Source organism: Schistocerca nitens, chromosome 1 (assembly GCF_023898315.1).
Source record: "Schistocerca nitens isolate TAMUIC-IGC-003100 chromosome 1, iqSchNite1.1, whole genome shotgun sequence".
NCBI classification, from domain to species: Eukaryota; Metazoa; Arthropoda; class Insecta; order Orthoptera; family Acrididae; genus Schistocerca; species Schistocerca nitens.
In genome coordinates, this window is record NC_064614.1 from 120,255,915 (window position 1) to 120,274,126 (window position 18,212).

Genomic DNA, 18,212 nt, shown 5'->3' on the forward strand with positions numbered 1-18,212 from the left:
GATCACAGAAAACCAAAAGGTAAAAAGTCGAGCTTTTAGACTGTGTGAGTGTGTCAACGAACTAATATACAGAGCCTCTCAAAATAGACGATTCATAATAGCTCCGTAGTGTTACGTAAACTTGACACTCCAGTTTTTTTCCTTGTAATGCTGTCCATCAACCTTTTTATTATTTCATTAATTTGTTATAACCACAATTCAAATTTTCTACCGTCTTCTCTTCTGAACTGCTTATCATTTCAGAAGAAACTGCCTTACCCTCAAATTTATAGTAGATGTTAATAAATTCCTCTTTTTCAGAAACTCTTTTCTTGCTGTTATCCGTCTATATTTTGCATTATCTTTACCTCGGCCATCATCAGTTATGTTACTGCCCAAATATCAAAACGAATCTACTAGCTTTAGTATTTCTTTTCCTAGTATAATCCCCTCAGCATCGATTGATTTAATTTCATTAAAATAGATGCCCTTTTATTTTTATTGATATTCATCTTACAGTCTCTTTCAAGACAGTATCCATTACATTCAATTGCTGTTTAAAACCGTTTGCTGACTCTAACTGAATTACAATGACATCTGCAAACCTCAATATTTTAATTTATTCACCCTGAACTTTATTTAATTCCCTATACAATTTCTCCTTTTTTCCTTTGCTGTAATAACATCAAGAAGAAGCTACAACCCTGTCTCACGTCCTTCTCAATCATTGCTTCCCCGTCATGTCCTTCGACTTTTATAACTGCATTCTGGTTTCTGTATATGTTATATATGACCTTTCGATCCCTGTATTTTACACCGACTTCTTCAAAATTTCTCAGAATGTAGCTGAGTCAACATTATAAAAAACTTTTAGTAAACTAACAAATGCTAGAAATGTACTTTTGCCTTCCTTCAACCTCTCTCTAAGATAACACACAGGGGTCAGTATTGTCTCATGTGCTCCTAAATTTCTCCAGTACCCAAATCTCGTCTTCCTCAAGGTCACCTTCTACCAGATATTTCCATTCTTCTGTAAGTAACTTGCGTCAGTATTTCGCAAAAATGACTTCTTAAACTGATGGTTCGGTAATATTCACTACTGTCAGCATCTGTCTTCTTTGTAATTGGAATTATTACATTCTTCTTGATGTCTGAGGGTATTTTCCCTGTCTCATATGTCTTGCACATCATGTGGAATAGCCCTGTTATGATTGACTCTCCCATGGATTCTGTGGTAGTGTCGTCTGCCCCAGGGACCTTGTTTCTTCTAAGGTGCTTGAGTACTTTGTCAAAATCTTCTCAGAGCATCAAATCTCCAATCTCATATTTATCTGCTTCCTCTTTTCTGTCGGCACTATTGCCCTGAAATTTGTTTCCCTCATACAGATTTCCCTTACACAGCCTCTTGACAATGGTCGTCAAACTGTGGTCCGTATCAAGTATTTGTGCGGCCCACAGTTCTCAGCCATATTTTATAGCAATAAGCGTCTAGCAATAAAAGCCGAATCCAAAAGGTAAACTAAAATTACGAGATTCTGCTAAGTAGTAAAAAAAAAAAAAAAAAAAAGCACTTACAGAGATAGTTATATTTTCAAGATGTGCTTAATTTGACTTCGGCCGCCGGCCGATGTGGCCGAGTAGTTCTAGGCGCTTCAGTCTGGAACTGCGCGACCGCTACGGTTGTAGGTTCGAATCCTGCCTCGAGCATGGATGTGTGTGATGTCCTTAGGTTAGTTAGGTTTAAGTAGTTCTAAGTTCTAGGGGACTAATGACCTCAGAAGTTAAGTCCCATAGTGTTCAGAGCCATTTGAACCATTTTTTTTTTTACTTCGGCCCTGGGCTAAGGAACACTGGCTGCTTGCATCAGGGGCCACTGTGCAGTTTAGCAAGGCCACTGTGTGTTTAGCGGATGTGGGGGGGGGGGGGGTGGAGGGGATGTTTCAGTTTTCTTCTGCTAGTACTAAAAACTCACGGGCGTTTGCGACTCGTGCCTATGAGCTGCTATGGTATAAATTTTGACACGGAAGAAAGACGAATTGTTTGTCCTGGATTTGTCCTCCAGCCATTTCCCATTAACTATATTTTCTGTCACACTCAGTTTTTGGCGATTATATTCGTTTTCGCCTGGTTCATTTACTTCATTTTTATATTCCCTCTTTTCGTCGGTAAAATTCAGCATTTCCTGAGTTATCCAAGGATTTCTTCTAGGCCTTGTCTTTTCGTCTATGTGTTTTGCTGCCTTCACTATTTCATCTCTCGTCTTTTTATTGTATTCATTTCTCCTGTTTCTGTCCAACGTTGTATAATGCTCATTCTGAAACTCTCAACAACCACTGCTTCCCTTTTCTTAGTTTCCAAACTTTGTGCGATTTTTTCAGTTTTAATCTGCAGTTCATAACAAATAAATTATGGTCCGAGTTCGTATCTGCCGTTAGAAATGTCTTACAGCTTAAAATCTTCTTTAGACATCTTTATTTTATCACCATTATACAATCTTTCTGAAACCTTTTGGTTTCCCCGAGTCTCTTCCACATATACAAACTTCTTTCATGATTCTTAACCTAAATGTTGGAGATGTTTAAATTATGCTTGTGCAAAATTCCACTAGGTGGCTTCCTCTTTCATTCCTTTCCCCCCAGCCTATGTTCTACAACTATTTTTCGTTCTCTTCCATTTCCTGCTGTCGAATTCCAGTATCCCTTCACAATCAAATTTTCGTCTCCCTTAACGACCTGAATAACTTCCTTTAACTCATCATATATTTTTATATTTTTTCACTCTCTTCATCACCTTGTGGGACTATAGTGGGTGTTGGATTCCTATCTATCTTGACAACGATGATGCATTTATTATGCTGTCCATGGTAGTTTACCTGCATTCCTCCGGCCCGTAGAACAGAAGTTTTGTTTTTTTCTTATGAAAACATCGTCCTGGGTAGTCTCGGCGTGGAAGACTATTTTACCTCGGGAATATTTCACTCAAGAGGATAGCATCATCATTAAGTCATACAGTAGAGCTGCATATCCTCGGGAGGAGAAGCAAAACAGCTGCAGTTTCCCCTTGCTTTCAACTGTTTCCACCACCATCCCAGCAAGATCATGTTGACTAATGATAAAATGTCTGATTACTCAGTTGTCCAGACTGTTGCCCCCGCAAGTACTGAAGAAATTGCAGCCCCTCTGCAGGTTTGGTCAGGCTTCTTCACAGCTACCCCTCCGTTATGTTGCTTCTGTGGCATGAAACATCCAAACATTATTTAAGATTGAGAAACCAGACCACTTTATGTTCAAAAGCCATCGAGCACTCAACAGTGAACGGAAATATCGAAGAACTAGCGACTTTTACTGAACATGTCGGTGCTTTGCAAATTCAAAGCAGGTCCTATAAGCACCTAGTTTTCCTTTGTTCATAATTTAAAGTTCTTAAACCTTTTGGTTAGACGCAGTTTTGGATTTATGGAAAAATGCTCTGTGTTACATTTTATGATCCTGAAAACTTCTGATGGCCTCAAATGACCTTTATGCAAGCCACATGTGGGCTATGTATTGGACATGCCTGCTGTGCAATGTACAAATCGTTTAGTATGCGAATGAAACATGGTTTATGTGTGACAATGGCTTCAGGGGTTTTCATTTGTGTTCCTTGCATCACTGGTATAAGAGGGGAATGGAAATGGAGTTTGTTTTCTTTTTAATCTCATGTTCTATAAGACATACGGACATACGTACAATAAAAACACAACATTCAAAAACAGTATTTTTTACTTTAAAATATGTTTACGATGACATTTCGCTACTACACTTCGTACAAACACTGTTGAAATACAAAGTTTGGCTGCACTGTGACTAAAAGCTCCTAGGACATCAGCTTAGGATACAAGAATGTTTACAATCTTTTACTGGTTACTTTAGCGTCTTTTTTGTTACTTTTCCCATATTGAAAATCAACGTGCTTTAATAATTATCTGATTACTGGAAGTCTTTGGCACTTAATGGACAAACAGAATGTTGCCTATTCATCTTTAACCATTTTTTTCTTAGTTTTAAGGAGTACCGACACTTTCACCACTTAATCCGAATCAGCTTTAGCTTTTCACAATCACAGTCTCAAGTGAGACAAAAACCGATCATACGATTCAACACGGGTAACTACTTCCCCACATCTCCTACATAAAACAAACTAAATTATCAGTTATTGTGCGAGGTATGAAGAACGGACGTTCAGATTCTCAGCCACTGCATTCCGTAGTTCACAGTCAATTTCCACGGCACTTTAGCTTTAGCAGCACCAAATGTGACGTAAGACGAATCTGGTCAAAAACTGTCGAATTACGCATGATTACCACTCAGCATAAAAATATATTCCTTTGCGAAAGTTACACGAACAATACGTTCATTATGTCAAATACTGACTTGTTAGAACTAAATATAATTTGGTTCCAAGATATCACATATGTAACAGTCACCTGGTCATTAATCAGGTACAGCGTATAAAAAACTAGCTCTTTGGTATAAGGCACAGTAATGCCAATGTCCTTCGTTGATCGAAGGCAGTCGAGTAACACACGCTATTTGCACAGTCCTCCCACGTTCTGGGGTCAGACGTTCTACTGCTGATGATGACAATGACGTCTCCGGCAGCAGGATACTTTTAAATTTGACGAAAATAAAACAGCAAAAATAACACCGGCGTGAGTTCATCGAAGTGACTGTCCAAACCGAAAAATGTCCACAGGAACGAGCCGATGAACTCGTCGACTCTGCCTACTTCCAATGGCACGGTAGCGATTCGAGCGATCACAGCAAGATCTGTCCACAAGATCGATCCACTAGACACGCCCTGAAACTGATCGATTGGAGTCGACGGCGAGGATGCCGTCTACGTAGGAGAAACAGCGACAGGTCAGCGAGCGATCACTAGGCTGGTAACGGCGTCAGTGATGGCGGAGAAGGCCGCGGTGGCAGCGGTCGTGACCGCCTCCTCGTGCTCCTCGTCGTGGTCGTGGTCGTGGCCGTGGCTGTGTCCATGGTCGTGCTCTTCAGAAGCTGCAACACAAGACAGGGAAGAAAGCTATTTAGTCCAAGTCCGTACAAACGGCAACTTCATACATCACACCGCATTCTTCCCAATGTGCAGTTTTTGTCACAAAATTATCATGAATTTACCAAGAGAGAGGCTGTGGCTGTCATGAACTCTCTCCATTTCGTCGGGTCACTACGACTGAACGACGTCTTGGTCGCACCTAACACGGTTCTCTGCGCCTCAGCAACACCGAAAGGCGACAACGTTCGTCTTGTTAACATAAGGCAGAAGTTGGATGAGCAACAGCAGAATGATTTTCGGTGCTGGCTACTTGCGCACCAAAGTGTTCAACAAAATTAGCATGTGAACCTCCTCACAAATAGTGCATTGTATTATCCACGATTTCACCGCAATTGTCCACATCCCACATATTAAAGTTAAAGCGAGGGCAAATCCACCTTCGCAACTATGCGGTCACCTTATCCTGGCAGTCAGGCAGGGAACCCGGGTTCAAGTCACAGCACCTTCACAAACATTTTAGTTGGTGGAAATAGTATAATGTGGTTCAGTCAGCCTACCGAATCCACCTGAGGAGTTACGTTCCAAGGTATGGAAAGCAGAGAAAGGCCGGAATTGCTCTGTGTTGACACGACGCCCCTCGCTACTGCATCCACATTATGCCATATGGCAGGGGATGACACGGCGACCGGTCGGCCCCGCCTTGTCCTCTGAGTCTCATCTGGCCCAACCAGCCAATCGGGGCCATCAACCGCCATGTTACCCTCTGCCAGTGGCGTTATTCAGATGCAGTATGGAGGGTCGTGGGGTCAGCAAACGGCCCTCCAGCCCATTGTCTTCTTTCACGACGCTGGAGCCACTACTTCTCACTGAAGCGGCTCCTCATTTGGCATCATGAGGCTCAGTGATCCCCGATCCATTCCTCCCACCTAGGAAAACTCGTTGGCAGTACCAGGAATCGCTCTCGGGTCCTTCGTATAACAGCCAGACAAGCTGATCACCAACCTCTATCCATCTCCCTTTTCTTCTCCCCTCCCCATAAACGGCCTCCCCACCACCACCACCACCACCACCACCACCACTTCTCTTCTCTCCTCTCCTATTCATTCGCCAGAAAATCGTGGTTTACTGAGATTTGGTACATGAAACCTGACATCCATCATAATGATGCCCACCCACAACGGCAACTAATAACTGAATCATTTCCACAGGATGTCTCAGATACTCCCCCCCTCCCTCCCCCATCCCCGTTTGGACCAGTAAACCACCTTGTGCAAGACACCGAGCATGACGAAACTTTAATTTCCCACTAGTATCATCCCTACCCTAGCAAGGAAATAGACAACAAGTTACAGAATCATCATGGACTAAAGATATCAAAAAGGGCACATATAACTGAGTGTCTGTTCCCACAGAGAGCTTCTAATTGTCAGGCGCTAGTGCTATATGCAAGTTGCAGTAATCCTGTCGTCTAGGGCGTAGCACGAATCCTCGCATAAAGTCCAGTCATTTCATCCGATATCTTCCATTGTCTGTAAAATAATATACATGAAACAGCTACAGGCGAGCACAACTATCAAATCACAGACGAGTGCTAGCTTCTGATTTTAAACACTCGTTTATTCACATTCAAAAATCAGTTTTAACAACAACGCTGAAGTCCACCCGTGTCTTAACAGTTTGAACGACACCTTCCACAAACACTGAGTTATTGAACAAACACTCCATGAAAATGTCAGCCGTTCTAACTGCAAGCATTCATGTCAGAACGTATTCTTTAATCTTTACCTCGAGAAATCCATCGCGTAAAGAAAGAATTATATGTTAATACCATATCACTACATACGCATATTTATACTATTCTTCACTTCTTTCCCTCAATAATTAAACACCTGTATTTTTTTGCCAGTTACCATCATGTTAGCTATTTAGCTATTATGTGCTCCGTATGCACACAGTTTCTTTATTCATCCGCATTCGGGAGGACGACGGTTCAATCCCGCGTCCGGCCATCCTGATTTCCCTAAATCACTCCAGGCAGATGCCGGGATGGTGCCTTTTAAAGGGCACGGCCGACTTCCTTCCACTTCTTTGCCTAATCCAATGAGACCGATGACCTCGCTGTCTAGTCTCCTTCCCTAAACAACCCAACACAACCCTTTATTCATCGGATGTACCATCTATGTCACAAACTGTAGGTAACACGGTGTGTATACCAGCAGCTAATCAACCAAAACAGTTAAATAATGTTATAACTTGTCATTCTCGGTTGTTACCGACTGATATTTAAGTACGGTACATTCAACAAATCTCGGGAAACCTTAAACCTGTAAGTCGATTAAAATAACTTTCTAACTGGCGTTCCAGCGAGCGGAGTGAAAGGGTCGGACGTCACCCATCCGCAGTTCTTTCTCGAATGCCACGTACTCGCCGTGTCGGCGCTTCTCCAGGTTCGTGTAGACCACTGGCAAGTGTGGTGGTCTGTATGCCGGCAAAACTGCCAACCACAAAGTGGTTGTATTCGAGCCACTGCGAGGCAGTACTTGCAACAAAAATATAAGTAAGTGAGATACTTCCAAAAGCATACAATTTATCTAACAGATTTGAAAGAAAAGTTACGAAACAAACAAATTTTGAAAACCAGAAAAAGTTACTGGGGATTATAAAGATAATGCTATGAATAAAAATGGCCACCATTCTACATAACTTAATCTGGCACAAGGAGGTTTTTTAGCATGCAGCGGGGCGTACTGCTAAAGGAGTTTTGTCGGAGGATGGGTGTAAGCTTGAGGCTCTTGGTGGAAGAAGAGTTTACCGAAACTCTTCGGCCTAGCTTGCTCATAATACCACAGAGTGTAGCACCGAACCAAACGGTTACACGTTAAGACAATTCACATTAATTCTTAAACCAAGATGCTAATAAAAATCTGCTGAAGAAGTGGGTTGCTGTAATACTTAGTGTAGTACTTAGCAGTAGTTAGTGGAAGGCAACCAAAGCTTTAAAGAAACGTGACAGTTCTAACAGGTGGGGATTGCACGTTATATGAATATATACTTTCACTGGGGAAATACATCATTTACGAAAACTATTTTCCACGTTCCACATCGCAGCGACTTGAACACAATCCATTAACACTATTACAGCTAACTAACTAATATTAACGATCAGTCGACGTCAAGAACGATAGGGACGGAGGATGGTGGGAAAGGTCTTTTATGAAAAACCATGCCGGCATACTATTGCAAATATTTTATGGTGATCATAAAGAACCTATGTGAGAGTGGTCGAATGAGGATATGGATCTTGTCCTGTCAAATACGTGTCCTGTGCTTTAAATATTGACCTCTTTCGGCCGACAGTATAGCGGTAAATACTTCAGATTTTTTATTACTTCTCCACGAAGCCCCAATCCAATGAAAACGACATTTTCCAGAGTCCAAAAATTATCCCGCTGAACTTACTTGCCGCCAACAAGGACTTTTCTAGTCTTCCAGTGCCGCAGAACTAACAGTAAACTTCAAGTCCTAAAGGTGAACTAAGGTTTCTCATTGAAGCGGCACGGTAGCTCAGCGTGTTCGGTCAGAGGACTGGCCACCTTCTGCAATTAAAATAATAAAAATATAAAAAATTCTGAGTAAAATTCCTCATCGATGTAACTTGAAAGATGTCATGCGACTTCCGTGCAGGACAGCTGACTGAAAAAGACGAAAGATAGATAAAATAAATACGCGGTTGATTGACGACTGGGGGACCAGGGTTCGATTCCCTGTGCTACTAACGATTGTTCCTTCGCAGGAAGATTTAATCGGGGCGCATTCAGCCTCGTGATGCCAATTTTTGGATCTACATGAGCGAATGGTAGCAGCACCAGGTCTGCTAGACGGACATCGGCCGGGAATGCTGTGGGCTGACCCCCACCGCTCCATTACCGCATCCAAATGAGACCATTGACGGCGGTCGGTCGGGCCCGATTGGTTCGTCTGTGGCCATTGCTCCACAAGGTAGTTAGAAAGGCAATAATATACTTTTTCCTGCAAATATTTTTAGAGACAAAATAGCCAAGATCTATCTTTTCGCGTTGCTGCCATTTAAAACGTTAAGTGATCTTACGATAACGGTTCTTGAATGAACATTAGAAATTATTTACTATCAAAATAACATCATTCAAAAGGGTTCAAAATTTTCCAGTAAATTAGGTGCGTTTATATCTCGTAACGTATCTTCTAATGTCATAACCACCCTTCCTGGTGAATACGAAACCTATCGAAACGTCGTGAAATATTGACGAACGTTGCTACTAGATTTGCGAAGGAAGAATACACTATTAGTTCCTCGCGATGTTCAGATGCTTATATGTTACACGAAATACGCAAACATGCACTATCAGAAACTTGCTCTCCATTCAGCGCCATGTTGCTAATCAGTCTCCATCCTTGGCGGTAACAAGTATCCAGCCAGAGAGGCTGTGACGTAGCGACGACGTCCTATTCCGTCCGTGGCCAATCCGCAGGAAGGTCCTCCTTGTCCGGAAGTGCTGAGTCAGACCGGTACAAGCGAAGGCACTCCGCTTGCGCCAAGGAGCGAGTCGCCCACGAGGGTCCTCCAAGTCCGCTTTGTGTACCTGAGGTGTCTCAAGCACTTGGGAGAACCTCAGTGGTGATCCTGTACACTCTACGTTTCGCTTGTACAACTGCTTCTTACCAGCTCACAGAAGAGAGTATGGTGGAACTGTAATATATTGAGTATTCCTTGCTACTGTAGTGTTATTTTGAAGCTGTGAGAAATGAGGACAGGCGTTCCAAGGCGCGAAAGCAAAGACGATGCTGAGGGCAGACGAAACTAGGAGAGATATTGTTACATGAAGTAAACAGTAAGGGAAGAGCCTTGCGAAAATGCAGACGCCCCCGGACGCGGTCCCAGGGGGTTAGTTACTCTTCAAGGAATTAACATGTAACTTCGTATGTCGTCTAGACGCTGTAGTAGGTTGTCACCGTAGAACTTTGTAACCAACAGGCACGTACTAGTGTATAAAGCCAGCTTGATACCAGCCCTGAGAAAAGAAACTTCAGTAGACTCACAAGGGTTGGAAAGAGAGCGGAAACACCAAAAACTGTTACCTAGCAGTCCCTACTCCGGGGAGCCCGAGGGGCGGTGCTAAACGACGTATAACAATAATGTTGCAAGCCTTATTTGGCAGAGCAGTTACGTTTAACTTTCAGCTGAACAATGTTGATACCAAATACGGACTTATTTAGTGCAACTGCATTAACATCCCCGCCTTAGGAGCAGTAGATGGGATCTAACTAAACCGCACTAAACTTGCACCTGCAAGAGACGTACGGGATTAGCTGGGTGGTTTTAAGTGGGAAAAACAGTGCCCCCACGCGACTCTTTAAAACCCGTAGATTCTGCATTTTGGCAGAGCTCTCAGTCAGACGAACTGGGCGCCGAATCCGCGTCCGTCGACTCCAGTCTCGGTCCAGCTCCGCGTAAATCTGCTCTCTCTCACTTGAGTGCCTCAGTGAAAAGAGTCACTTTCAGTATGTTTTGTTTTGCAACTAGGTTGTTGCCTTAAGATGCTGCTAATGTTTGCTACTGTGATTAGAATCCACTCCTGGAACTTCTGCACTGGCTTCTGTTGTAACAATGTTGTTCATGATTTTTCTAACCCCAGAACTAGCCTCCAGTGTATTAGTTACTCCTGTCTCGAATAAACAACTATTTCAAAACCCTGTTTTTCCAAGAGTCTCCACAATGAGTTCCCTACCGAGTCTCACCACCTGCATTTCTAGTAAATGCCTGTACCAGTGTTGGGCTCAGATTGAAGAAAACAATCAAATGCCTTCACTGTGAATTGTCCTTCTGCCTTCTGCTCTGTACCGCTCGGGAGCGCAGACTGACCAGCAACCCCTTTTTCCCTCTCCCACCTATGTCAAGGACACGACAGAACGGTAAGCACTACGTCCTCTTACTTACAGTATAAAAAACTGTAGGCTGTACACTAGAATCTGTTACTACTTAATTTACTGATCTACGAGAGCAAGTAAAACATAATTAAAGCACACTTTTAATTGGGAAAATAATATTCATGTTTACATCATTCCTCTACATAATCCCCCTCAACCCTACGCACTTGGTCCAACTCTTTTCAAGCTCCCTTATTCCGTCCTAGAAGAATCTTTGAGGCACCAGGCACATCTACTCTTGCACTGCCCCCAGAATCTCGTCATACGACAAAAACTCGAATTCACGCAGTGTTCCCGCCTTCGCAACGAAAAGGTAAAAATCACTCCACTCAGAGCTAGGTCTGTGCTGCGCGGTAGGTGCTCCAACGGGACAGAACCAAGATTTTGAACGCGTTAGATAGCTTTCGCAGCTGCGTGTTGGCGAGCATTATCTGAAGCAAAGTCACACTTTTCAAAAGTTCCCATCTATTCTTCGTTTAGATTTTGTGTTTCAGCTCTCGCAGGAGATCCCAGTAGCTGCCACTGTTGACTTTAACAGTGTGACACATCACCAGTGGACTTTCACATCCCGGAATACTGTGATTATCAACAGTCCTTCATAAGCTTGGCGTTTGACCTTTTTATGCAGTAGGCGCGGATGTATGTTTCCAAACTATGCTCTGCCGTTTACTCTGTGGTGCATAATGATGAACTCACATCTCACCAACTGTTATGGGACAGAGAAAATATTCCCTTTTGGTCTTCGCCGGCCGGAGTGGCCGAGCGGTTCTAGGCGCTCCAGTCTGGAACCGCGCGACTGCTACGGTCGCAGCTTCGAATACTGCCTCGGGCATGGATGTGTGTGATGTCCTTAGGTTTGTTAGGTTTAAGTAGTTCTAAGTTCTAGGGGACTGATGACCATAGCAGTTAAGTCCCATAGTGCTCAGAGCCTTTGGTCTTCCAAACACCTGAAATGTTATTTCGAAATTTCCAAACGTCCCTGTTCGTGTTTATCAGTCTGCGTTACTTCAGAAATTCGTGGACAACTGCAGATACTTAACTGCTACAATGTCGGGCCCATGAGCATCACGAATCATTCGCTAAGTTTTCTCGCTGTCCCGGTGCGTTTTCGAAACGGATATCCTACTCCAACACTCTGCGATACAGACTCACTCCCCTCCCTCTTTTTTTAAAAGGGATTTGTTCACTCGTAAATATTTCGTTCATTCAGACAGTTATCACCATTCTGTAGCTGCATTCTGCGAATAATCTTCGCAGTTTTAGGCCATTAAGAGCACAGGAAATGAATCACCTCTACCATTTCCTCCTTGGCGCATACAGAGGTCACTCATAATAAAATGCTATGAAATCACAATGAATAGAGTTGCTCACTGAAGCATCACACCTAACGCACAGGAACAACAGTGAGATTAAGTAGTGTCATGGTGCTATAAGTCCTGCTAACCTGTTGAGCAGGAAAAATTCCCTGAACTTATTGCCTTGCCTTCTTACATCTGTACTTTGCTTGTTGTGCTTCCGGTACGACTATCGCTTGTCCTCTTCCCTGTTCGATTCACGAATGGTGGCCGGCCGCTGGTGGTCGAGCGGTTCTGGGCGCTTCAGTCTGGAACCGCGCGACCGAAGGTTCGAATCCTGCCTCGGGCATGGATGTGTGCGATGTCCTTAGGTTAGTTAGGTTTAAGTAGTTCTAAGTTCTAGGGGACTAATGACCTGAGATGTTAAGTCCCATAGTGCTCAGAGCCATTTGAACCATTTGAACGAATGGTGCATGGGAAAAGCGACAGTCGGAAAGCGTCCGTACGAACTCTAAGCTCTCTTATATTCTCGCCGCGATGATTTATGTGGGAGGAACCGATACGTTGTCCGAATCTTCTTGACACGAACGCCCTCGGGCGCTTTACGCCATGTCTTCCAGTTAAAGGGTGCCGCAGGGAAACGGGAACTGATATTCGGAATGCTGCAGCGACAGCAGAAGTGGAAGAAAATGCGCCAAACTGTGAAGCAGTAGCGGACACGTTGTCTCTGAGCTGTGGACCGCAGCACAAAATGCTGGTGCGGATCCCGCCCTCCGATGGAACTCCTTCGTTACACGCAGACTAAAAGTGTGTTCATAATTTCGAAAAAACTCGTTCAGCTTCGAAAAGAAATAATGGTCGTGTACGATGTCCTGAATACACTAACCCTGCGTGAGCTGCCATCTTAAGGGAGGCCTCGTTACAAGGTGCAAATAATTTCTGCACCACTGGACATCCAATCGCGTCGTTATTAAAAAATTTTAATTTTATTGACTAGTTATGGAGTGGTTTTTTATTCATTTAATGAGGAAACATGTATTAACTCTTTATAATGAACGTCAGAAACTCTGTTGATAAAGTCGTTAATGTTCTTATATTGGTGGTACAGATCAGACAATGTTACACAAGAACCTTGGTTTAAGTATCCCAATCTCGAAATTCTGCAGCTAACGGAATTCATCACACTAACGTAACTATCAGTGAGCCGGGGAATGCCACGAAGATATAGATAAAATGAGGTGGTGCAGTGATTCAGCTACCAGACCCGCATAAAAGAGGAATAGGCTTCAAATCAATGTGGTTTCCATAAATCGATGAGATGAAATACTGAGATGTTTTCTTTGTAAAGGACATAGGCCATTTCCTTCCTCACCTTTGTTCTAGTCGAGCTTGTGCTCCGTCTCTAGTTGCCTCGTTGTCATCGAAATGTTAAACCCTGACCTGCCTTCTTTTTGCTTGCAATACTACATTCATATGGAGGGAAACTGGCTATGACTAATATGTGGGTCGTATGACCAATCGACACACGCAGAGTGTGTGATTGCATTCTGTACCCTTTAACCCATTGCATAAACAAGTGCTTACTTGAGGGATATTTTCCTGATGAGTTAAAACTGTCTAGGATCGTCCCAGTATACAAAAAGGGAGATAAAGACTCTCCATCTAGTTACAGGCCTATTTCAATAGTACCCGCATTGTCCAAGGTAATACAATGCATCATGTACCAACAATTATCATCTCACTTTGAGAATCTAGGAATAATTAATGCTACACAATACGGGTTTAGGAAGAATCTGTCGACCATTGATGCAATGAGCACGGTAGTCAGTTACATCCTCAAAGTTTTTGAGAACAAAGGCTTTGCTCAGGTCTCATTCTGTGACCTAAGCAAGGCCTTCGACTGTGTTGAGCACACGCCACTACTAGAGAAACTAGAATTCTACGGCATCAAAGGAAACAGACTCAGACTATTAAAAGCTTATCTCAACAACCGTTAACAGATAGTTTGTTTGGTAAGGAAATGTCAAACATAGAAAATGTTAAAGTAGGTGTGCCTCAGGGATCTGTACTGGGCCCCTTCCTGTTTCTGATAATGATAAATGACCTCCCCTCGTTTATTAGATCAGCCACTGTATTGTATGCAGATGATACGACTTTTCTTCATAGCAGTAACAATTTTAATGATCTTAAAACCTGTGCTGAAAATACACTCACTGGTTCAGAGCAAATGGTTTCCTGCTAAATGAAAATAAAACTCAGCAGATAATCTTCACTCTAAGAGACAAGCCATTATCTGATGACCCTAGTTCTGTTAAATTCTTGGGAGTTTATTTAGACGAAAAGTTATCCTCGGGCCAACATGTAAATTATATCAGTAGTAAGCTATCTAGAGTAATTTATTTATTAAGAAAACTCAGAAATTGTGTACCTGAAACATACATCAGATCATCTTATTTTGCATTTTTCCAAAGTATAATATCCTATGGCATTATCTTGTGGGCTACCTGTAGTCACATACATGACACCTTATTATTGCAGAAGAAAGCCATTAGGATAATTACAAATTCTTCACATAAGGCTCACTGCAAACCCTTATTTACTAAACAAAAAATTATGACAGTAATAAACCTCTATATACACAATGTCTTAATCTTTACAAAGAAGAACCTACAAGATGTGAAACGTATAGAAAATGTACATTGTTACAACACAAGAAGCATCAAACACATATACACGCCTTACCACAAATTATCAAAATCAATAAATAGCCATGAAGTCACAGGGTACAAACTATTTAATAAGCTGCCACATGCTATACAGGATCTTCCTGAACATACATTCAAAGAAAGACTGCATGAATGGTTTATTGCCCACCCGATCTATGATATCAATGAATTCTTCAACTGTAAAATGCAGTAATCCAACAGATGACCCACTGTACATTTATTGTAATATAAGCTAAAATATTTAAGTAGTTAATACCTTATCACACTGTATTATAAATTGTATCTTCATTTGACGTTGTCAATTGCTGTAATGGCCTAAAGACAATAAAATCTTTATTATTATTACCATTTACGCCCACTTCGTATCGGGTACCAGTTATTACTGTGCATGCAAACCTATCATAAATATAATATTGTGAGGTACGGTCAATCGGCGCTATATGCGAGAGGTAAGGTAAGACTAACACAACCTCAATGAGGAACCGTTAAACAATCTGCTTGGGATGGTTTATTCGAACTATACGGCGTGAGTCTCGGCCATTGGTGGTCTCTTGCCATGAGGCTTCCTTGCGAGTGGGCCAATTATTTGTTGGATACAGCAAGCATATCACCTGCTGAACTGGGACTGCAGACGCACCGGTGGGAACGCTGCGTCAGCCGACAGGCAGCTCGCTCCAAGGACGCCCGCACGCATCGAGCGAACATGCGGGTCAGGCGAGCGTCACTCTCTCACACACACACGCACTTACACACGTCCTCCAGATATCTCTCGCTACGAGAGGCCACAGGCGTGCGTCACGTGTTTTGTTGTACTCCTGGGAACGGGAGAATGTCCTAGCTTTGTTCCACGCGGTGTCGCAATTCACTTTGTCGGGAGCGCGGAGAAAAATAACTTCAGAGTGAATCCCTCCCCGGTAAAAGGGCATCGCCCCACTTGGCAACTGAGTTTCCTGCAGGCCAGTCTCTACAGCGGGTATTACGAGGACGTCAACGGTACTAACAAGGGAACCTCCCCATCGCACCCCCCTCAGATTTAGTTACAAGTTGGCACAGTGGATAGGCCTTGAGAAACTGAACACAGATCAATCGAGAAAACAGGAAGAAATTGTGTGGAACTATGAAAAAAATAAGCAAAATATACAAACTGAGTAGTCCATGCGCAAGATAGGCAACATCAAGGACAATGTGAGCTCAGGAGCGCCGTGGCCCCGTGGTTAGCGTGAGCAGCTGCCGAACGAGAAGTCCTTGGTTCACGTCTTCCCTCGAGTGAAAAGTTTTATTTTTTATTTTCACACAATCATCAAAGTTCAGGCACTCACACATAAACAACTTCGCTCTCCAAAATTCCAGAACATGTTCACATTTGCTTGGACATACGCAGGATTTGACGGTCTACACACGGAAAAATTTGAAAACCTTAAAAACATATGTTTTGACAGAGCGCAGGGAAAACTGTGCGACTGTGAATCTGTTGCATTCATTTTTTGCAGTTTATGTGACAAACTCTTATGTTTTCATCACGTTTTTGGGAGTGATTATCACATCCACAACAAAACCTAAATCGGGCAAGGTAGAAGAACCTTTTTACCCATTCGCCAAGTGTACAAGTTAGGTGGGTCGACGACATATTCCTGTCATGTGACGCACATGCCGTCACCAGTGTCGTATAGAATATATCAGACGCGTTTTCCTGTGGAGGAATCGGTTGACCTATGACCTTGCGGTCAAATGTTTTCGGTTCCCATTGGAGAGGCACGTCCTTTCGTCTACTAATCGAACGGTTTTGCGGTGCGGTCGCAAAACAGACACACTAAACTTATTACAGTGAACAGAGACGTCAAAGAACGAACGGGCAGATCATAACTTTGCGAAAATAAAGAAAGTAAACTTTTCACTCGAGGGAAGACCTCTCGTTCCGCAGCTGCTCACGCTAACCACGAGACCACGGCGCAGCTGAGCGCAGATTGGCCTTGATGTTGCCTATCTTGCGCATGGACTACTCAGTTTGTATATTTTGCTTATTTTTTTCATAGTTACACACAACTTCTTCCCGTTTTCTCGATTGATCTGTGTTCAGTTTTTCAAGGCCTGTCCACTGTGCCAACTTATAACTAAATCTGAGGGGGATACGATGGGGAGGTTCCCTTGTAAGCAGCACGGACTGCAGGAGCACGGAAAACCTTCTTGTCCCCTCCCTTCCCCCCCCCCCCTTGCCCACACCTACACCACTTTGCGCGTTCCCACAGCATCACCGCCCTAGTCCCACAGCAGCTAATTTCTAATCAAACGCTGGCAAGAACTCATTTCGCAGGGACATATCAAGCGGGAGTCGTGAGAGCGTGCGAAATGAGATTTTTTTTTTCCCGCGTCAGATCTCTCGAGCTTCAGATGTAGAAGTATCCATCACGTTCCTCCAACATATATCTAGCAACCTAAATTCTTGCTCTTTTACCACAACTCAGGCGCTGTTTTAGTCCAGGAAGATTTTTCAAAGAAAGGACGCCAGTTTAAAACTTGAAAATCACACTTCATTTGTGAATTATTTTGCGGCTGTAACACACTTCTTTTTACATCAACGTCACCATGCTGCGAACCGGTACCGACTGCATGCCCGGTCGCACATTCTTACTCTGCTATTAAAGATGCCCTCTATACTTCAGTAAAAGTGATTGTTTATGTGCCGTAACGCACTACAGTAATTAATCTTACTTTTGCACACAATGTACCGGGTGACTATAATTAAAGTATAGCGTAGGTGCAGTGTGGATTGTAACAATCGTATGTCAGCGAAACTTGGCAATCATATATAACAGCTCACTTGACGAAAGGTCTGTTCCTAAAGACTGGAAAATAGCACAGGTCAAACCAATATTCAAGACAGGAAATAGGAGTAACCCATTGAATTACAGGCCCATATCACTGACTTCAATTTGCAATAGGATTTTGGAGCATATACTGTACTCGAACATTATGAATCACCTTGGAGAAAATGCCTTATTGATACATAACCAACACGGATTCAGAAAATATCGTTCTTGTGCAACACAGCTAGCTCCTTATTCCCATGAAGTAATGAGTGCTGTCGACAAGGGATCTCAGATCCATTCTATATTCCTAGATTTCCAGAAGGTTCAAAATGGCTCTGAGCACTATGGGCCATAACTTCTGAGGTCATCAGTCCCCTAGAACTTAGAACTACTTAAAC

The 18,212-nt window shown here is 42.9% G+C and overlaps 1 protein-coding gene across 2 annotated transcripts in view; it reads right to left on the minus strand.

Annotated features, from left to right (window-relative positions):
* Positions 1–3,722: 3,722 nt before the first annotated feature.
* Positions 3,723–18,212, minus strand: part of LOC126242436 (uncharacterized) — a 140,351-nt gene continuing 125,861 nt past the window's right edge. For both annotated transcript variants that reach the window (XM_049948088.1, XM_049948087.1), the window contains one exon: positions 3,723–5,024. In XM_049948088.1, the coding sequence (XP_049804045.1) occupies positions 4,882–5,024 (143 nt within the window). In that variant the 3' untranslated portion in view covers positions 3,723–4,881. The remainder of the gene's footprint in view (positions 5,025–18,212) is intronic.